Below are 22,509 nucleotides of genomic sequence, written 5' to 3' on the forward strand. Positions count from 1 at the left end.
GAGTTCTCTGCCTAGGTTTTTTTCCGTCCAAGTTTCAGATCCAAAAACATGTGTTGGCAGTTTGGCTAGAGAAACTAAAAAACAGCTTTTTTTCCCCCTTGTTTCTTTCTCTCTTTCCCTGTTACCCTGTAACAGGATTTCTCAACAGAGACAGAGTTGACATTTTGGGTCAGATAATTCTTTATTTGGGGGAGCTATCCTGTGCATTATAGGATGTTTATCAGCATCCCAGGCCTCTACCCCCCAGAGGCCAGTAGCATCCCCCCAGTTGTGACAAACAAAAATGTTTCCAAGCATTGTCAGATGTCCCTTGGGGGGCAGGGTTGCCTCTGGTCGAGAACCACTGCCATATAGTATAAACTGCATTAGAGAAAATGGGTTTGGGGGGAAAGATTCAAGATTGGCACATGATTAAAATTCCTGTCAGATCTTTGAGCATATTATCTAGATCAGAATTGTCCAAAAAAATATAATGCAAACCACAAATGCAAGCCACATATGTAATTTTAAATTTTCTAGTAGCCACATTAAAAAGTAAAAGTAAACAAGTGAAATTAATTTTAATAATATATTTTATTTAACCCAATATATCCAAAATATTATCATTTCAACATGTAATCAACATAAAATCAATGGGATGTTTTACATTCTTTTTTTCTTTTTTTGTACTGAGTCTTTGAAATCTATTGTGTATTTTGACTTACAGTACGTCTCGATTTGGACTAGCCACATTTCAAGCGCTCAATAGCCACATATGGCTAGTGGCTACCATATTGGATAGGGCAGATATAAATCATCTTGGTCTTTAGATAGGGTTAAAGTTAGCACATGATACTTTCCCTCCCCCATTTATGCCAAAGAACTGTCCTGATTCATGTACTGAGAAGTAAGACTCTACACCTGTGTTACCATACAAATCCTCTTACAAGGCATATAAACTGCCTTCCCCATCGAGTATGACTCAAATTCTTCAGCCCCCATTTTGAATGATATCAGTATTCTCTTGTCATGGAGATGATTAATATCTACACATTTATTGAAAATCAACATTATTTATGCTACAACCAGAGTGAATGTTCCCTTAGTGGCTCTTTGACAAACCTTAGTCATAGGTAAGACCAAAAAACAAAGGCAGGCCCAGGGTATTAACAACTGGAAGAGCTAGATTTGTTTTTGCTTGAGGAAGATTGGCCCTGAGCTAACATCCGTGCCAGTCTTACTCTATTTTATATGAGGCACACCACCACAGCATGGCTTGATGAGCAGTGCGTAGGTCTGTGCCTGGGATCCAAACCCTCGAATCCCTGGCTGCAAAGTGGAGTGCACAAACTTAACCACTATGCCACCAGGCCAGCCTCATGGAAGAGCTAGATTTTTAAATGGGCAGTAATTCAAAAAGAAAATCCTTTTGGAGCCTCTCAACCCATTTTAATTCAATAGAATATGTTTTTAATAAGGTCAAAATTTTTATCACTTAATAATTTTAGATGTTTTGATTGAGAAATGGCTTTCAGAGGGATGATTTCCTAAGCATACAGTTCAAGATTGTTCTAGAGAATTCCTTTTTTTTTCTTTTTTGCATGAGAAAGATTGGCCCTGAGCTAACATCTATGCCAGTCTTCCTCTATTTTTTCTGTATGTGGGACACCACCATAGCATGGCTTGATGAGCAGTGTGTAGGTCCATGCCTGGGATCTGAACCCTTGAACCCTGGGCTGCGAAAGTAGAATGTGCGAACTTGACCACTGTGCCACCGGACTGGCCCCTCTAGAGAATTCTTAAGAGTTAACTCTTAGTAAATGAGAGAGAATATAAGGAACAATGAAAATAATAGCCAGATTGACATTCACTTTAACAAAAAGCTTTAGTGAACTTTTATTCTCCCCCTCCTACTCTAGCCATACAAGCATTATGTTGGAAAGGGCGCGGAGAGAAGACTGGAGCCAAGACCAGGCCAGTGCCTTGCTTCTGCCCTTTTGGCTGCTCCTGCTCTGCAGCACACTACTTGATTTACTCAGGGATTCTTAACTTTTGTGGTGTCATGAATCCCTTTGGCAGTTTGGGGAAGCCTATGAACCCCTTCTCAGGATAATGTTTTTAAATTAATAAAATATGTAGAATTATTAAAGGAAACCAATTATTTTGAAATACAGTTATCAAAAATGTTTTAAAATATTTGATATCTGTGCTATTTTATTAATGCATTAAATAACTTCTAGTGGTGAGTCTGGTGACTATCATAATTTCAAAGTAGTGATGAGTATAAAAGATATTTTGAGATATCTGTAATAACTGTAATATGAGATGAAAATATGTGTGATTTCTATTGTTAAATTTCAGTTAGAGTTTAGTGAGGATAAAGATGTAATTTTTTTCCTCGACACGTTCAGGTATCAGACCATCTGAGATGCTGATGGGTGGGAGATCCTTGCAGCCACCTTCAGATCTCTTCAGATCCCAGCTTTGGATTTGGAAAAAATAAATAGCTCAAGAGGGAATGGGGTGGTGTGGAAGAGAACAGGGAGTGTGCAGCAGAGAGGAACAAGAAGTAGAGGACAAATGAGACAAATCAGGACGGTGCAGCAACATTGTAACAGAAGAGGGAGTTGCCTTTTAGAATATTAAACATTCCAAACCAGAGCAAAAACCGATCGAGGTTAAAATCTTTCTCCCAGCTCAATTTTGAGCAAACTAGATTTCTGATAGTAGAAAAGGACTTTTTGCTTGAAAGTCATTCTTCTAGATTCTAGAACATTGTGCAAAATTTTTCAAGCTACCTACATGATATTTCCTTGAAATATGTATAAACAAGTTTTTTAAAAAATATTATTACGTTACCTAAATGTATAACAATACATTTTGAAAATTTATACTGCTGCCTAATCCACTACTCTTCCTATACCCCTAAAATGATGGTTTTTTTCTCTGTTGTAGACTAGATTCTACACATTTCCTTTTACCAAATACCTGTCAATCCCAGACTCTGCAGTGACTTGTGTAACCTACAGATATCATACCCCTGGGTGACACCCTGTGCCCTCCTTTCCCCACCCCGACCCCGACCCTTTTTTCCGTAGGGAACAATCTCTGGTGGAAACAGTTGATGCCTAGAGTTAACCAACAAGAGAAAACTAAAGTTCTTGGCTGAATCTCCCCACACTTGAATCAGTTTTGCCCTAGCTCTACTGGAGACCACTAAGACAGTCTTTTGTCTGTTTTACTTCTTGGTTCTTCATACTTTCCTTTGAAAATTCCCTTCGCCCTTCAGGCCTGTGGGCTTAGCCTGGAAGGGTTGTAGATCTTTAACTGGCTTTAGTTGTGATACGGCTGAGAGCAAATTGGGAGAAAGCTACTTTCAGGTAAAATAAAGGAACTTAAACAGTACCGTGTTGCTTTCTTGACTGGAGAGGAGCTGGGATGAAGCCAACTCCTGTCTGTCTGGCTCACAGTCAAGAAGAGCTGCGGAAAGGAGGGCATAGGTATAGTGTTTGGTGGGACGTGTCTATGTATCTAATGAGGAGAGTAAAAAGAGGAGACTAACCAGTCATTATTTTTAGAAACAAAAAGACAATAGAACCATGTTTCAGAGGCTCCGCTGGTGAAAAAGCTGTAGGAAACTGCAGCATTCAAGCTTTACTGTGTTGCAAACGTTTTAATGAAGGAACAGACCAGCCAGCCTCAAAGGGAATTTTGAGGGTATCATTCTTTTGAATTACTGCTGTTCATCTGTTCCCTTCCCCTCCCCTTCTAAAGAAGGGGTGGGAGCATAAATTATTGTCCAGTAACCCTGTCTTATTTAGTCTTAAAGTGAAGCAGACCTAGCCTCATGTCTTCATTGTCCTTTCACTCAAACCCCTAAATAAATAAAATCTCTATACCATCTCCTTTTCCCTTCCCTCATCCTGCCTACAGGCTTCTCCTTACCCTAACAAAAAAGGGTTTCTGCTTGCATTTTTATTCTGCCATTATATAACCAGCAGCATTGCACTGGCCCCTTTATGACTGATGGAGCCCAGGCGGGCTGCCCAATGAGGGGAGACAGCATTTGGCCGATGGGGCTGGTGTGTGCCATTACTGCTGGCCATTGGGCCTCTGTCCTCTACAGCTCCATCCTGGCTCGTTAAAACCCTGAGCCAAATAGCTGGGCAGGCGCCTGCTGTAGCACTGTGGGGGCCAGGAAGTTAAATGGTTCTCCTAATCCTGCATAATTTATCTCCCTGTTAGCCCCCTCATAAATAGTCCTGTTCAGCCCCACTGTGGAGAGCTTCATTCTGAATTTCCTATTTTTGTGATGACCAACGAGTGCCCAGCCTTTCCCTTCTTCTCTCTTTATTATTATTATTAAAAATTATCTTCCCCTTGTTTGCTACGAGTTTGCGTTAATGTTTTTTTCATTTGGAGCCTCCTGCCTGGACCCCACTTCACCAACAATCTGTCCACTTCTCTCGTTTGGACCTGATAATACAGAACAGTTGGTACTACGGTCTTCGCCTTCTCCTCTCATCCCAGCTTTCTATTGCATCTTTTTCTCCTTCCCATTTTCTCTCTTTTAATCCATCTCCTCTCCTTTTCCATCACTTCCAGTTTTTTCTCCTTTCCATTCCCTCTCCAGTCCCTCTTTCCAGGGACCAACCTTATTGCAGGATGTTTGGTAGGACATTTTAAAAGGACACTGAATCGCTTATTTTTTTTTTCACATCTCTGTTCTGTTTCGTTTCAGAGATTTACAAATGAGGACCACCTGGCAGTTCATAAACACAAGCATGAGATGACATTGAAATTTGGCCCAGCCCGAACTGACTCAGTCATCATTGCAGGTATTTGCTGCCCCAGAAGCCACGTGCCTTGATATCACCAGACAGTTAAGATTAATACCAGGGACCAGATGTACTGGGAGCTATACTCCCCTTCTCCCATTAAGAGCCCTTATGTGATCTGCATTTAATCAGGAAATAGGAACACTAAAAGCTCCCAAGTTTCTATTGTGCCTTCAACTCTCTGTTTTTAATACATGATTGGGTTCTATGGTTTTTGAGGGTAGGTGTGTTGAGGTTTTGCCTTAGCTTTTTTCAGTCTATTCCCTCCTTGCCTTCTTTTTATTAAGAGTTTGGAAGATTTACAGACAAAAGACGCCTTTGACATTTCTCCCTATCCACAGTGAAGGAGTGAACAAAAGAAAGCAAGAAAGCCAACCTAGCCTGGCTGCTTCTCTTCCACCGCGTGTCAGTTTTCCCCGAGCAGACAGATTGTCAGTTCGTAAATTCAGCTTCCCCTGTGAACCCAGACACCATTGAAGGCAGATTTCCAAAGCTCAAACAAGACGTTTAGTCAATGGGACCTTTCTAAGCCAATTTGGGTGACCTGGAACCCCTTACCGGTTGTTTTAGATATTGTCTTGCTTACATATGCCATTCTCAAGGGAGCTTTCTCAGCAACTGCTCTCAAACCGTGCCGTAGTTCTGTTGTGCCATTTCCAGCTAGACAGGCGTACACACCAAAGTGCGCTTTTCTTTTGATACTGTGAGGGGCTCTGATTTAGCCTGAGTTAAGCAAGCTTTCCTCAATATTTAATCAATAGGGATTTTAGTTGGTGGTTATTCCGTCAGTTAATGACTCAGGTAAGGCACAATTTCTCTAAGTACTACCAGCCAAGTGCTACTCAGTGATACTAGTATTCTCACAATCTTGAGCTGTCTTATTCTTTCTTCAAATCTTCTATGTTCTCTTCCTTTCTCCTCTGTCTGCTGCAGCCCTCATTATGCCTGGCTTCTTTTATAGGCTCCTAGCTGGCCTCCTTGACTCGTCTCTCATTGTAATCCATCTTGCATTCTCTTGAAAAGCCAGTTTTCCTTAAATTCTTCTCCTGTGTTCAAAATCTGTCATTATCTTCCTATTTTATTTTCTCTTGCTTTAAGGCTATTTGAACTTAGATTTTTAGGCTTTCCATAACCTAGCCCCATGGTACCTACCCAACTTTACATGCAACTTATATACCTAACATGATTATCTTTTGACCTAGACCTACCTTTGTCTCCTCACCTATGCATGGTACCCATACCCTGCCTCTCTCTATGCCTTCACCTGCCTTACTCCTCTTATCCTCCAAATCTTCTCTTCTCTCTACCATCTAAAGCCATTCTTTAAGGCCCAGCTCAAGTCCCACTTCTTGAAACCTTTCCTAACTACTCTGTTGTTAATTTGTCTTTATTCAATTTCTACAACAATTTTATTCTCTACTGCACAGCTATTTTTTGTATAGTATGATGCTGTCTATGTATATTAGTTTTTATTTTCTCAACTAGAAAACATTCTCTTAATTCTCTAGGGCAAGAGCCATGTCTTATATTTGAGCAAAACTCCTGTGCTCCTGTCCCTCTCCTCCCCCAAATTTACACGTTTGTGCGCATGTAGCACCAAAATATATAGAAAGCATTCACTAACGCTTGTTTATTTCTTTGGAATCGGCAGAGCAGGCTGAGGGTTTTCTTACACATTTTCAGGATGTTTGGCTGTTTGTTCAGGAATAGGAGAAGTTTGTATGAACCTCAGATCAGAGATCCCAAAGGCCCTTTTCTGCCATAGCCATGCCCTTAGCTGCCCTGCCCTGCTCCACTTGACTTGTGACTTCTTGTGTGGACGTGCTGCAGTACTCTCAAAGCATAAAGGATGATAGCACCTCTACTCCCGCAGGGATGGAGGCAAGGTAGCTTTATCATTGGTCAGCCAAAGCTGCCAGAGAACCTTTTAAAACTATTTTGGGAGGAAGTGGTAACTTTTCCAAACACTCTCGTTCAGAAGAGGTTTTGTTTAAATTTTTTCAACATACAAAATTTTTTCCATGGACAATCCCACAGGACTATTCCCAACTGATCTTGCTAGAAGGAACAATTTCAGCCCCAGGTCTCACTCCTTAAAATATCATTTAAACATTGTTCTATTTCTGTCATTCAGTCTAGTGGTTTGAGGTATGAGATGGACCCCTGAGGTGACTAGCATGTCAAGGAAAACCATCATAGTAGAGTTGGGATCAGGGAAGAAGATTCAACTGACCCAACAGAGAAACACTAGAATAGCAGAATGGGGAGAGAGAAGCTCAGATCTAAAATTCAGTTTGGGCCACAACTAGAAGGACCTGCAACTAAGATATACAACTATGTACCAGGGGGATTTGAGGAGATAAAGCAGAAAAATAAATAAATAAATAAAATAAAATTCACTTTGCTTGAAAAGTTCCCGTGGGTTACCAGGAGCCTTCCTCTTCCCAAGGGCAGAGGCGATGTATTGAGGAAAGACTTGTTCAGCCCCTGAGAGGATATTTTGGCTGGCAAATCTCAATCCAAATATCCTGGCTTCCGGAATTCACTCTGGGCCCCAGTCTCTGTGAAATGAGCTCTATTGTTTGCAGTTTCCTTTTCTAGCTCATGATCTTGCTGTCTTGTTCTCCAGCCCCTAGATTTGCCTGGAATGCCTTCAGAAGGTAACAGACCCTTAGCTCAGTGATCGCTGAGCATCATTTCTTATTTGGTAGCTTTAGCAAGCAATCTCAACCATCTTATCCTCAGTTTCTTCTCCTTATTAGATTTTAACATCCATCTGCTTATACCTGCTCACTTCAGACCTAGCAGGGAGTGAGGTTACAAAGAAAATGTCATTTAACTGTACTTGATTTTCAAATCTGGAGGTTTCACAAACTCCACCTGAATAGGTGGTTTTGTTTTATTTGGGAGTGAGGGAGGTGAAACCAACCTCTGGGAGAAAGGTGGTTAATGGATAGTCACACAACAAAACATTGTTCTGTCTTCCCTCTGCTGGCCTTGAGGCAGCACAGCACACACACCCTCTGGTGGCCCAGCACCAGCCTTCACCTGCTAGAGCTCTGTAACAGCAAATTTGCCCCGTCACAGAGACTCTCTCCCAATAGAAGAATAAAAATGTGTTCTCTGTATACTCTCAAGTTTTAATTTCAGGTCAAAACTCAAATAGAGGTGTCTTTTCTTTTTATATCTACAGATCAAACTCCTACTCCGACTAGGTTCCTGAAGAACTGTGAGGAGGTGGGGCTCTTCAATGAACTAGCCAGCTCCTTCGAACATGAATTCAAGAAAGCTTCAGATGAGGAAGAAAAAAAGGCAAGAGGCGGGACTTTTGCTGAAAAACTGGTAGTGTTCAGATCTAGGCTATTTTCATTGTGCCCTGGGATAATTTGCTAATTGGTTAAAGTGCAGAATTATGGGCTTGGATCTATAGAACCAGATAGTATTCACTAATCCTAGTCAACTTTTCATATCTTTAAAGGTCCAGATGATGGATCAGCACAAATCTGTCTTCACCGAAAGTCAGTCTTCTTGCCCTTCCGGTGGAGCATTAGTTCAATAATCTATTTTTTAAAAAATTATTTCTGGGGTCGACCCCGTGGCCAAGTAGTTAAGTTCATGCGCTCCGCTTCGGTGGCCCAGGGTTTCGCTGATTGGGATCCTGGGTGCAGACATGACACTGCTTGTCGGGCCACACTGAGGTGGCGTCCCACATGCCACAAATAGAAGGACCCACAACTAAAATATACAACTATATACTGGAGGGACTTGGGGGAGGAAAAGCAGGAAAAAAAAAAGAAGATTGGCAACAGTTGTTAGCTCAGGTGCCAGTCTTTAAAAAGAAAAAATTATTTCTGTTCTGAATATGTTGAAGATGTTAAAAGATTCTAAATCAGTCAGATTTTGTTGGATTTTTTTTTTTTTTTTTTTGCCAAATCCCACTCTTTTCTGAGCTAATCAGACTTCTCACCTGGACTGTTTTCATTCAATCAGCCAGTCAACAAACATTTATTGAATTTACATCACTGGGGGAATGTTTAAAGAAATTGAGGAAGTTTTGCTTGGAAAAAAGAAGATTCAATATGAACAAAATTTCAGTCTTAAAATATCTGAAGAGCTTTCACATAAAAGAGGGGTTAAACTTATTCTTTGTGGCTCTAAGGAAGTAGGACTGGAAGGTGGAAGCTATCACGAAGTGTGTGAAATTCTATGTAGGCCACTGAATGTAGCTACTGTAGAGAGGTTTACAATGTTAGAATCTCTTCAGATTCTGAGGTGCTGTGATTCTGACTTTAAAGCCTTTGTATTTCTGGATCCCTAAAGAAACCTTTAGTTTCAAAGACCAGAGGAAATAGTTTAAGAGGCAGAGCCAAAGGAAAAATAGTTCCCATGGAATAAGGGATTTTGGAGAAAGGAAATTGGAAAGATCAAAGTTTACTTTGGAATTAGAATTCTACGTTATTAATCACTATTTAAATCAGGTCTGTGTAGCATAATAATTCAGAAAAATTCCCATATCTCTATCTCAAAACATATATACATTAACACATGTGCCTCCCGTAATTGTATGTGCAGTCTTCTCGTCATTCTTTTTCTTTAGAAGCCTAGATGTCTCAGTTGCTTCAACCTATGTGGTATCATTTTATTTTACAGCTTCCCTACTTCATCCCCCTATCATTTCTCCCTCCCCCAAACAGAAGAAGTCAGTCAAATTGTTCCCACCAGGATGTGAGGGATTTTAAAGCAAACTCATTATAGGCATATTCAAGAAAATTAGCCTCCCTTTAAAAGCTTCAAGTCTTTTCCACTGCCATTTTAGCTCAGTTGACATTTCTGGGAGGCCATTCAGGTTGGTCAGGCGTTCGCTCCTCGGGCACCCCTCCGTGACTCTTCCTGCCTCTGCAGGGCGGCTTCCCCTCCCGTTGGTGAGAAGCACAGACTCGGTGGAAGATTGTCTCCAGGAGTGTTTCATGAGCCCCGAACTTGACTGAACCACAGCTTTGCTGGGAGATGCCCCTAGGGGATTTTAAACCTGTGGTTGTATTTACCTGGGGGCCTCTCCTTCCCACCTCCCTCTGACTTAAGGGATCCCAGAATTAGCTCAATTGGGCTGACATCTTAGCAATGTAGAAAAAATGAGGGCAGAAATGAAACCTTCTTTGCCATTGCTCACCCCCATTAGATTGGAGAGAAAGAACCTAAATTACCCCACCTTTTCTAATGTAGTAGACACCAGATTATCTTCAGTTTGCTCAATTACCAAGAAGGTTTCTAGGAGTTAAGGTAGCAAGGGAAGAGTTAGAAACAAGCTCCTCTTTCACCAGGAAGCCTAGAATATGGGAAGAATAGAACAAAGGATCCACTTTGCCATGAAACTGAACTGCAAAGCCAGCCCTCCAATGTGGTGCAGTGTCAGGGCCGTCATCTCAGATGGTTTATTGTTCCCTGCAAAGCCGTTTACGGCTCCACAGTTCTGTGATACGATTGCACCACTGCCAGAAAACGTACTCTCTTCCCTTTCTGGTTTTCTCCAGCCCTGCTCCTAGGACCAAGTTCTCATTTCTTTCACTGATCAAGTGATCAGCCTTTCCTTTCTTTGTTACCGTACCGCAGAACCCTGTCTTTCTAACTTCCAGCCTCTAGCACCAGATTTTGGGGTGAGATTACCATCAAGTCTGGGGAGTTCCCCAGAAAAGATCTTTCCTATCTTGTTTGCAGTGCTTTAATAGCCAGTTTGTCTTTGTTTCCTTTTAATAATTGGGTAATCTAGTCATTCTGATTGGCAGAAAAAGTGCTCGCAGCTCTCGAGTGGCCAAGAGAGCTGGTTGGGAGTAGGCAGGCACTGGGTTTAGGAATCATTTTACTTTCCTGAAAAAGAATATAATCATAATATTTGCATGGATTTAAATGACATCTTTTTTTTTTTCCTTTCAGGGTCTTGATAAGCATTATAAGTATTTTTTTTCCTTTTAGAATCTTTGTAAGTGTTCACCCATGGCGAAGCAGGTGTTATCCTCATCCTATAGTTAGGGAAACAGAAGCCCTGAGAAGTTAAAATGATTTGCCCCGAGCTGTTCATAAAACCTAGCTAGGTTCCACACTTTTTTGACTTGTAATTCCATGCTCTGATCGAGGGCTAAACTTCTTAGAAGTGTATTCCCTGGATATATTTTATCTGGAAAGGTATAGATTCAGCCTGAAGGAAATCACAGGGTTGAACTATGCTTGTTTCTCCCTTTTAACAGGCTGCTGCTGGGCCCCTTGACATGTCTCTGCCTTCTACTCCCGACATCAAAATCAAAGAAGAGGAGCCGGTGGAGGTAGACTCATCGCCACCTGACAGCCCTGCCTCCAGCCCCTGCTCCCCGCCACTCAAGGACAAGGTAAACTTCTCTAGCGGAAGGCAGCCCAGGGCCGGCCCCGGGGCGAGTGGTCAGGTTTGCACACTCCGCTTCGGCGTCCCTGGGTTTTGCCGGTTCAGATCCTGGGCACGGACATGACACCACTCATCAGGCCACGTTGAGGTGGCGTCCCACGTGCCACAACTAGAGGGACCCACAACTAAAATATACAACTATGTACTGGGGGGATTTGGGGAGAAAAAGCAATTAAAAAAAAAAAAAAGAAGATTGGCGACAGTTGTTAACTCAAGTGCCAATCCATAAAAAAAAAGAAAGGAGTCATCCCAAATGCTGATTGATGGGTTAAGTTTTGAGTCATTAGTTGTATAAATAGTGTGTGATATAAGAGGATTGATTATATTTAAATAATTCTTAATTGTTTAGAAGATTTATATAAATTTCACCTATTCTCTGAACCAGAAATTCCACTTCTAAGTCTATATGGAAATGAAATCAGTGCATACATCCACCAAAAGAAGTATATAAGGGGCTCGCCCTGTGGCCGAGTGGTTAAGTTTGCATACTCTGCTTCAGCGGCCTAAGGTTTTGCCATTTTGGATCCTTGGCACAGACCTAGCACTGCTCATCAAGCCATGCTGAGGCTGTGTCCTACATAGCAGAGCCAGAAGGACCTACAGCTAGAATATACAACTATGTACTGGGGGCTTTGGGGAGAAGAAGAAAAAAAGAAAAAAAGATTGGCCACAGATGTTAGCTCAGATGCCAGCCTTAAAAAAAATATATAAGAATGTTCATAACATTTGTATTCATAATAGTCAAACAACTGGAAGTGGTCCAAATGTCCATCAATAAGAGAATGAAAAAATAAATTGTGGTATATTTCTAAAATGGAATACTTCATGGCATTAAAAAACAATGAACTAATGATATAGACAGAAACGTGGATTAATCTCACAAATATTATATTGAACAACAGCAACAACAAATTCAGACATAAAAGTACATACTGGGGCCAGCACGGTGGCATAGTGGTTATGTTTGTGTGCTCCTCTTTGGCAGCCCAGAGTTCGCCAGTTTGGATCCCAGGCATGGACCTACACACTGCTCATCAAGCTGTGTTGTGGTGGTGTCCCATATACAAAATGGTGGAAGATTGGCACAGATGTTAGCTCAGGAACAATCTTCCTCAAGCAAAAAAGAAAAAAAAGAGGAAGATTGGCAACTAATGTTAGCTCAGGGCCAATCTTTCTCACCCCTGCAAAAAAAAAAAAGTGCATACTGTATGGGCCAGCCCCATGGCATAATGGTTGGGTTTGTCATGCTCTGCTTCAGCAGCCTGGGTTCACGGGTGTAGATCCTGGGCACAGACCTACACCACTCGTCAGTCATGCTGTGGTGGCAACCCACATATAAAGCGGAGGAAGATCAGCACAGATGTTAGCTCAGGGCTAATCTTCCTCAGCAAAAAAAAAAGAAAAGAAAAAGAAAAAGTACCTATTATATGATCTCATTTACTTCAGTTTCAAGAAGAAGCAAAACTATTTGATGATGCTAGAACTCAGCACAGCGTTTACCTCTTGTGAGGGAAGGTGTGATTTGGGAAGGGACACGGGACAACATTCTGGGGTGCTAGAAATGAGCTCTGTCTTGATTTTTACATATGTAAAAAGTCAATTAGTTGTATCCTTTAGGTTAATTCACTTTATTGTATGTATGTTATACTTCAATTAATAAGTGAAAAAGAAAAATCACATAATTCATAAACTGGACATTAAACAATTTAGGAAAAAAAGTCTTCCCAGAGGGAAGTCTTCTAGTGACTCATCACTCAGTTTTCACGAAGTTTAGTCTGTGTAACCAGCACCTGGATATCATCAGAACCTCAGAGTTCCAGTCTCTACTGCTCTACTGGTGGGTCTTGTTTTTTTTTTAAAGATTGGCACCTGAGCTAACAATTGTTGCCAATCTTTTTCTTCTGCTTTTTCTCCCCAAGTCCCCCCAGTACATAGTTGTATATCCTAGTTGTGGGTCCTTCTAGTTGTGGCATGTAGGACGCCACCTCAGCATGGCCTGATGAGCGGTGCCAGGTCCTCACCCAGGATTCAAACCAGGAAAACCCTGGGCCGCCAAAGCAGAGCACACGGACTTAACCTCTTGGCCACAGGGCCGGCCCCTCATTTTAATATCTACTGTGGATAGACCATCTGTACTTCATTTTACCTCCCTCCAAATTTGGTTTGATAACTTCCCTAAACTACCCCCTCCATAAACATTACAACTATCTCCCCTCCCTCCCCTTTTCATCAGCTGCCAGGTCCTAGAGGCTGTCTGGAGACGGTTTCAGGGCCGCTGTGGCCACTGGCAATCTAAGAGCCTAACAAGTTAACAGTGGAAGCAGTTTGTTTTATTAGCACATGATCATTATTCAGACTTCTGTAGCCCTTTTTTAAAGGGGTCTATAGGAGATACCGAGTTGCCTTACCACCAGTCATATACCTGCCTTTTCCCATTAGAGATCAGAAGACACTCAGGCACCAAGTTTAGAATGAAAATATCTAAAATGAAAAATTATGACAATCCTTATACTTTATATGGTACTACAGTGCTGCTACAAAGACTTCAAGTAATTTTCCAATTGTCGTCTCATTCATATGGCCATCATCCCTGAGAGAGAGATAGCCAAAAGGTCTTAACTCAGCATTCCTACTGAATGGGTGAGTCAGGTATGGGTCCATTATCACAGTGGAATCAGGCCATGATTTATGAGTTGCTCTAGTGCTCTTTACAGTAAATTTGTACTAGGTTTTACCAGCTACGTATTTCCCTATACGTAGACCCTTAAAGCATCTTGTGATCTGTTGGTCTCTTCTCCCAAGGAGGTTGCCCCGAAGCCTGTTGTGATTTCTACGCCCACGCCTACCATCGTTCGCCCTGGCTCCCTGCCTCTCCACTTGGGCTATGATCCACTTCACCCAACCCTTCCCTCCCCAACCTCCGTCATCACACAGGCTCCACCATCCAACAGGCAACTGGGGTAAGTAAAGAGAGCAGGGAGAAACAGTGAAGTCTGCATCTCTTGCCTCTTTGTGAAATGATTTCATAAAACAGGGACTGTTTTTGATACTTCAGGAAAATGAGTCACTGAGGTTGTCTCAAAATAAATTTTTCTCCCCATAAACAGAACCTCCTTTACCTTTTTAGTAGACAAGCAAGTATTTATTTTGGAAGCAGTACCTCCTTAATTTGGAAGTTTAATACACTTCTTCGATCTAAAAGAAGAATCCTTAAAACTTTAGGAGGTCCATCATAGTGGTGGAGGTCACACAGGAAAGTATGTTTAGTTCTTGACTTCAATCTGTAAAAGTTTATTGGGGCACTACTGAATGAGGAGCTGAAACCCATTAAGTTGTCTTTTGTGAGTCTGGTGTTCCCCTCAGTCCCAGTTAGGGTTCTTGGTCTTTCCTACCCTTAATTTTGTTTATTTGTCTCTGTCTTCACTCCTGGCATGGCCGACACACATTTCCTAATGGAATGACTTGAGATCCTGTCCCCAGGTACCCATGAGTTAAGAGGTTATAGTCAGGATTCAGCCTCTTAAAGCTTTTGTTCTCTGGACCCAGTAGAAAAAAATACCAAGGGACGTCTTTTTTGGGCAAGGGTAGAGAAAAATGTGGAAAGGAACAAGAGAAACTTACTCGTATTTGGTTATCATATGATATAATTCAGCTTTGCAAAATGACAACTTTAGTCTAACCTGCCCTTATTTAAGGCAAGACAGAATTTATACGTGCCAGTGGTAGGAATGTCTATTTAATTTTTCTAAACTCCCAGGAGGATTAGCTTCCCACCCATTTGAGTTCAGTGGTGTTTGCTTAATTTGCAAGTTATAAAGATCTTGCCATTTCTCTCCATCCATAAGGTAAGGTTAGTAGCATTTTCTGCTTTTTCCACCTTCATGAGGGTGTCAGGATTTTATAGTGTTGCCCTGTACCTTCTCTAACTAGAGAAAACTGAAAAACCTCCTATAATTATAGGAGGAAGATCCGTCAGCAAAAGGGTCTGGTACCATGACCACTGGTATTATGACCACTTCATTTCATGTCTCCTCCAGGTCTCCCACTGGCTCCCTCCCTCTCGTCATGCATCTTGCTAATGGACAGACCATGCCTGTGCTGCCAGGGCCTCCGGTACAGATGCCTTCTGTTATATCGGTGAGCGCTGTAGTTGGGGCAGCCAACCCTACCCACACACTAATCCCTCCCTTCCACCTGATTGCTCATAAACACACACGAGCCCCTGGGAAACGTGGGCTCTGGTCTGTATTAGTTGAGCATAGCAGCCTGCCCACGCTCTTCACTAACCTCTGCCAACCCAGCACTATGGAACACTAGACAAAGACTCATCTGGACAATTGGCTCCTGGTCTAGAAATTGATCTTGCCAGCCTGCTGATTGGTTGATTTCACTTGGCACTTAGCACCTCCCAAATTGCCCACCACTTTCCTCAAGATACAGTCCCAGCCTGTCTCATAGAAATTGTCACAGCACTGAAGGATTAGATTCCCTGCCCTGTGGTGCTCCATGGGGGAAGGTATTTCTCAGGCTGTCCCTGCATACCCTGTGGGCAGATTGCACAGAACAGGCCCTGATGTGCCAATCTCAAAAGCACTTCATTTTGGGAAAGTGTTGCCTCACCAATAGTATTATGTTCCCTTCTGGTTTTTCTTCCTTCTCTTGATCCAGCTGGCCAGACCTGTGTCTATAGTACCCAACATTCCTGGTATCCCTGGCCCACCAGTTAACAGCAGTGGTTCTATTTCTCCCTCTGGCCACCCTATGCCATCAGAAGCCAAGATGGTGAGTATATCCTGGCCTGGGGCAATGTTGGGCCTTCTGAAAGACGTGGTATCAGCCTAGGCTTTTCAAGTGAGCCAAGCAAAGGAAACTTCTGGGGCTGGCAAAGCTAAAGACATCCTGTGGTGGGGTCTAGAGAAGAAAAGACCCTGATTCATGACTCCTATCTCCTCTCTTCCACCTTTGGAGCCTGGTACATAGAGCACGGTGGTGAAAAGAGGCAGCACAGATTGTTTGGAGTGGGACTCTTGCTGTTTTAGTTCCAGGGTGACAGATGGAGGGTGGATGAGTGGGCAGGAGAGCTGGCCAAGAGGTGAATAGCTGCGTAAGCAGCACCTGGCCCGGTTCCAGGAGAGAGCTTTCATCTGCACTCTACTGCTTCAACACCCCCAGCCCTCCACCTGTGCCACGATGATAGCCAGGGAACAGAGTAGGCATTTTGGGGATCCAGGTTCACATTCTCTCTCCCTCGTCATTTTCTTTAATTCCTCTGTTAAGGGAAAATTAGCATGGAAATTTTAGCTATCTGTAAGGTCAGTAATAAAATCTAAGCCCACTCTTCTCACCCTTTACCCTTGACAAGCTAATTTTTCTTATCTTTCCCCACAGAGACTAAAAGCCACCCTAACCCACCAAGTCTCCTCAATCAACGGTGGTTGTGGGATGGTGGTGGGCACAGCCAGCACCATGGTGACGGCCCGTCCTGAGCAGAGCCAGATTCTCATCCAACACCCTGACGCCCCGTCCCCTGCCCAGCCACAGGTCCGTTGGGCCCTTGCATGGGGGAACCAGTTGTGTCACCATTACTCTTTATGTCATACCTGTTTTTCAAAGAGAAGAAAGAGCAGAATGGATTTCAGCTTTCTGGGCATCTTCCTGCTCTTTGGTTCTTGTTGACAGTGTGACAGTAGCACAATACACCATTCTTTACCCACCCTTGTGTTATACTTATGTGCAAACGGGCTGGACATTTGCAGAACTGTCACAGAGGAGGTCTCAATTTTTGCTGTTTGTTTCTTTGTATATGTGAATGATGTATCTACAGAACCCTCTAAAATGGGACAGAACCAGGGCCAGCCTGGTGGCGCAGTGGTTAAGTTTGCACATTCCACTTCTCCGTGGCCCAGGGTTTGCCAGTTCGGATCCCAGGTGCAGACATGGCACTACTTGGCAAAAGCCATGATGTGGTAGGCATCCCACGTATATAGTAGAAGAAGATGGGCATGGAGGTTACCTCAGGGCCAGTCTTCCTCAGCAAAAAGAGGAGGATTGGCAGTAGTTAGCTCAGGGCTAATCTTCCTCAAAAAGAAATAAAAGGGGGGACAGAACCTCACTTCAAACCACTTTGTGTACCAGGCAAAGGAGGCTTCTCTAGTCTCTTTCCTATTTATTAAGTCTTACAAAAGAAAACCTTACCTGGTTAGATTTTACAGCAAAAATCAGATGGATAATAATAATATATTAATAAAATGTAGGGGGCCAGTCCGGTTGCATAGTGGTTAAGTTCACGCACTTTGCTTCAGCAGCCCAGGGTTCACGGAGTTGGATCCTGGGCGTAGACCTACACACCGCTCATCAAGCCATGCTGTGGAGGCATCCCACATACAAAATAGAGGAAGACTGGCACTCATGTTAGCTCAGGGCCACTCTTCCTCAAGCAAAAAGAAGAAAATTGGCAACAGGTGTTAGTTCAGGGCCAATCTTCCTCACCAAAAAAAATTAAAATGAAATAAAATGTGATTTCACAGTATTAAGATGGCTCAGTAAACAGACACACAAAAAACACCTTTTCCTTGTCAATTTACTTCGTTCTTGTGACAGAGAAAGTAAAGTCTTAAGCCAGAGCAGTCCCATGTAGATGCCCAATTTTTTCTCAAGGAGGGCTAATTTTTAATGTTTCTTTGCAAACTGAATAGGCCGCAATTTTTGCATTGTCTGTACTGGACAGGTGACAACAACCTGAGATGGGTTTCTAGAGTTACATCCTTTGCCCAGCCCTTTTCCTGATGTCGCCACCTGCTTCATCAGTTGCCACCACATGTCCCAACATTTAATGGCCATATGCTGCCTTAACGCTTGGCCAACAACAAAGCTTTCCTTTGAGTTTTCTTACTGGAAGCTACGCCTGCCTGCCCTCCGGTAACCCCTTCCCATGCCAGTCCCTGGAGATGGGAAAGCATTAGTCCCCTTGCCCGAATTGTGCTGCTTCCCTCTTGAGGAAATGACATGACTTCCTTTTTAGTCACACTGATTCCTTTCCTTCTTGTTCTTCCCTTCTTTCTCTTGGCCTGTTCTTGGCCTCCACTCCCTGCGAGAGTTACTTAGTTGCCTATGAGAGCAAAGGAACATATCATTTCCCTTTCCACATCCTCCTAAAGCACCGCTCTTTACAAGTGTTCCAGTGAGCTCACAACAAAGAAGAAATTGAACATCTCAAGAGAATTAGTGTAAACTTCCCTTAGTGTAGTGAGAAGCAATGATCCAAGACCTCTAGTTCATTAAATAGAGTTTGAAATTTCCTCTCCAGTTTTTTCTTTTGGGAGACATGATATTAGTCTGAATAAATAAAATTATCTCTGATTACTGTATTAATGGAGAACATGCTTCAGTAGGGCCTGAAGTGGAGAAGACTCTGTTTTTTTATGAGCTCATGTGTATTCTCATGCAACTGATGTGAGCTCTGGCATTTGGGAACTAACATAGATAGTCCCTAATAGCAACAGATCCAGGAAGAATTTATTTTTGGCATTGTTTTACATTATGTAGTTTCTTTTATACAGATGGTTGACCTTTCTACATTTTAATTTGGGCCACTATTATAAAATTGGTCTATCTTCTCTGACCACATACCAGCTAACAGAAACGGAAGATGATCCAAAAGTGCTTTAGTGACAAGGGACAGCAGCCTGAAGTTTAAAGACACAAGGCAGTCCTATATCATCAATTTGTAAATGGATTGAGAAGTGTTTTTCTGTTTAAAAAACAAACAGAACAAACAAGGCAGGGGGATTATTGAGGGTGATTAATAACTGATTATAAGTAAAAAGAATATACTAATCCATATCTCTCCATAATAGCCCCTATTTCACGGTGGTAAAATCTTTCCTCCTTTTCTGAAACTTGTTGTGGCATGCAGTGGTTTATATATATTGCTTGTCCAAATCAGTGATTCTCAAACTTTTTTGTTCCACAGTCTTCCTAGCAGTTCCCCTGCCACCCGCCCCTATTACAGTTTCCCTGCCTACAAGACTCTTATTGTTGAGGAAAAAAAGTTGATCCTAGTTTCATTTTGTCTATCTCAGACATACAGTTTCCAACTGAACTGTGGTTTGTCTAAGTATGAGGCTGAGAAGGCTGGAAAGAAATGGGAGGCAGAATGAGGAACTACTCCAACAGGGAAGCTAAGGGCCAGAGTAATGAGACTGGCTTTGGTTACAGAGACTGGTACATCCCTTTACCAGATCTTTACCAGATCGTACGAATTTACCGAATGTCAGGTTTAATTTGGAAAGGAGTGACATTCCCTTCAAGCAATTCCTCTTCCTTCCTGGGCAACAGGTCTCACCAGCCCAGCCCACTCCTAGTACCGGAGGGCGCCGGCGACGCACGGTGGATGAAGATCCGGATGAGCGGCGGCAGCGCTTTCTGGAGCGCAACCGGGCTGCAGCCTCACGTTGCCGTCAAAAGCGGAAGCTATGGGTGTCCTCCCTGGAGAAGAAGGCAGAGGAGCTCACTTCCCAGAACATTCAGCTGAGTGTGAGTGGGTTCTGGAGGATATTGGATCCTTGAATATGGGGAGTGGGATTGAATCATAAAACAGTGGGACAGTAGGATAGAAGATGGTAATTCTTTAAATTAGGACAGATCCAGAAGATGTGCCAGGAAAAACACAGAAAGAGTCTCTTAGTCAAAGTTGAAATCTCTTCCCCAGGATTGGAAAAGACACTCACCATCTACTCCCAAATCTGCTACTAGAACGAGCCATCCACAGACCCATTTGGGTGAAGAGAATTAGATTAAGTGCCCCAGGGGGGCTTAAAAGTGCTCTTTTCAGCCATCAGCAGGATCCGACTGAGGTCATGGAATACCCAAAGGGAAATGTATTTGCCCCAGATAATGCAGCTTAATAAAAGAAAGAAAGAAAAAGCCATACAAGCACAAATAGAACACTTATAATCTGGATAGTTTCTTGATTATTATTTTCCCTTCTTCTGATCATTAAAATATTTCATTACCAAGGTAATATATTTATATATGACATTTATATAATACACATATACATACACATGTGGAGGTGTAGAATAAAAACAAAGTCGCTCTTCAATATGCCTTTCTCAGGTTCATTCTCTTCCCTGTGGATGTTTGTGTGTACCTACCTGATATATATGTATTCCTAAATATTTTTTCATTTATAGTTTTTGTGGGGGAGTCAGCGAGGGATTGTGTGTTTGTTTTAACATAAATAGGTTAAGAGTATCTCCTGGAAATCTAACCATGTATATAGAGGGTCTACCTCATTTTTTTAAATAGCTGTATAGCAGTACATTGTATAGTGTTGTTGTATTATAAAGTATGGATATTTATGTTTCTGATTTTTTGCTAGAACAGCAAGGCTGCAGTGAATATTGTATGTACTTGAGTAGATAATTCTGTTAAATAGATTCCTGGAAGTAGGCTTTCAGTCAAAAGACATATGCCTTATTAATTTTGGTATAATCATATTTACCCTAAAGAGGAGTAATTTTTCTATTATAAATCACTGCTTTTCACTGTAAGCTGCCCCTGTCACTGAATTCGTGACTATACCAGCCCTGGGCTGTCTGCAGCCTTGCTCACAGGAGTCTTTCCTGGATTCAGGGGAGAAAATCCAGACAGCCACTAGATGTTTAAGAGTGTAGCATAGGGGGCCGGCCCGGTGGCCGAGTGGTTAAGTTTTCACGCTCCGCTTCAGCGGCCCAGGGTTTTGCTGGTTGGATCCTGGGCACGGACATGGCACCACTCATCAGGCCACATTGAGGCGGCGTCCCACATGCCACAACTAGAAGGACCTACAACTAGGATATACAACTATGTCCTGGGGGGATTTGGGGAGAAAAAGCAGAGAGAAAAAAAGAGTGTGGCATGAATTTTCTTGATCCTCTTTTCTTCCCTCCCTCCTCAGAATGAAGTCACATTACTACGCAATGAGGTGGCTCAGTTGAAACAGCTACTGTTAGCTCATAAAGACTGCCCAGTCACTGCACTACAGAAGAAGACCCAAGGCTATTTAGGTGAGTGGCTCACAACTAAGCATGGGCAGTCAGTCAGTAAACTGCTGTGATGAACGTCTCAGCTGTTTATAATTTTATAACCCCATTCTGGATGTTGTGGGGGTCCAGACTGATGAGTGAGCAGCCTTTGTGGAGCAACCAGTCCTAGAAGCCTTTGTTTGAAAACCGTATAGAGTTATCCTGTTTATCTATCGTAGTTGGAGATAAAGGGTAACAGAGTTTATCGGGTGCCTACTTTGTGTTAAGCACTCTACCATCTTCCCAATTCTCTCACGAAATAGATATTCCCTCCATTTATACACGATAAAACTGCGCTCAGATGAGTCGCTTACCTGAAGTACACAGTTGGTGACGTGGTGGAGCCAGGATTCACATCCAGGTCTTTCTTATTCCAAAGACACTGTCTTGACCTCAAGAGTATAGAACAGCAGATGCTGCAGTGGGCGGGTTAAGCACTGGGATTTGGGGGTATGTTTCATCTTCCTAATGATGGGCTGATACTGGTTTCAGTTTGTAATCTATGAGCACACATAAAATAGTGCTAGAAAGAGATATGGTCATAGCGTCGTGCTCAGGACAAGCACAATCCTAAAATTAAAATTACTGTGAATTATTTACTTATGGACAGTAAAAGCTAGTAAGTCATTTTCCTTTACAAATTAAATAATTCATAGAAATGTTGGCTATCAAATTTTGATATATTGAATTGTTTTTCCACTAACTGTCTATCATTTCAGAGATGTGTTCCCATAGAAAAAGAGTAACCACATCACCAGTTGTAAATATCTCTATTTAAGTTTGAGTTTTAATATGCACTTCATGGTACAGGCATTCATTAAGTAGGTTTGACTGAGCCTGTTCTGTGCCAAGCACTGTTTTACATGCTAAGGATAAATTAGGGAACCAAATGGATTAGATTAAAATCCCTGCCCTTGAGGGGCTTATATTTTAGTAGGTGAGACAGACAATAAACAAGATAAATAGGTACAATGTATGGTATGTTAGATAAGAGTAAATGCTTGGAAGAAAAAATAAAACAGAGAAGAGAAATATGAAATGTTGGCAGCAGGGTTGAAATTTTAGATGAGGTGGCTTTTGAATAAAGACCATAAGGAAGTGAGGGAACTTGCCGTGCATTTATATGGGAGAAAGGTACCCCACGCAGGGGAAACAGCAAATGCAAAGACCCCAAGTAGGAGTGGCCTGGCAC

At 42.3% G+C, this 22,509-nt stretch overlaps 1 protein-coding gene across 6 annotated transcripts in view; it reads left to right on the forward strand.

Annotated features, from left to right (window-relative positions):
* The window catches only part of LOC124236436 (cyclic AMP-dependent transcription factor ATF-7), an 81,936-nt gene that overhangs the window by 51,453 nt on the left and 7,974 nt on the right, over positions 1–22,509 (forward strand). For 5 of the 6 annotated variants that reach the window (XM_046655451.1, XM_046655471.1, XM_046655464.1 and 2 more), the window contains 9 exons: positions 4,721–4,817; positions 8,011–8,129; positions 11,060–11,197; positions 14,053–14,210; positions 15,288–15,387; positions 15,919–16,032; positions 16,639–16,791; positions 19,588–19,785; positions 21,191–21,299. In XM_046655451.1, coding sequence (XP_046511407.1) covers positions 4,721–4,817; positions 8,011–8,129; positions 11,060–11,197; positions 14,053–14,210; positions 15,288–15,387; positions 15,919–16,032; positions 16,639–16,791; positions 19,588–19,785; positions 21,191–21,299 — 1,186 coding nt within the window. Of the gene's footprint in view, positions 1–4,720; positions 4,818–8,010; positions 8,130–11,057; positions 11,198–14,052; positions 14,211–15,287; positions 15,388–15,918; positions 16,033–16,638; positions 16,792–19,587; positions 19,786–21,190; positions 21,300–22,509 lie in introns of those variants that run through there. The other variant, XM_046655479.1, reaches the window with a different exon arrangement.

The sequence above is a fragment of the Equus quagga genome, chromosome 1, assembly GCF_021613505.1.
Source record: "Equus quagga isolate Etosha38 chromosome 1, UCLA_HA_Equagga_1.0, whole genome shotgun sequence".
Lineage (NCBI taxonomy): Eukaryota > Metazoa > Chordata > Mammalia > Perissodactyla > Equidae > Equus > Equus quagga.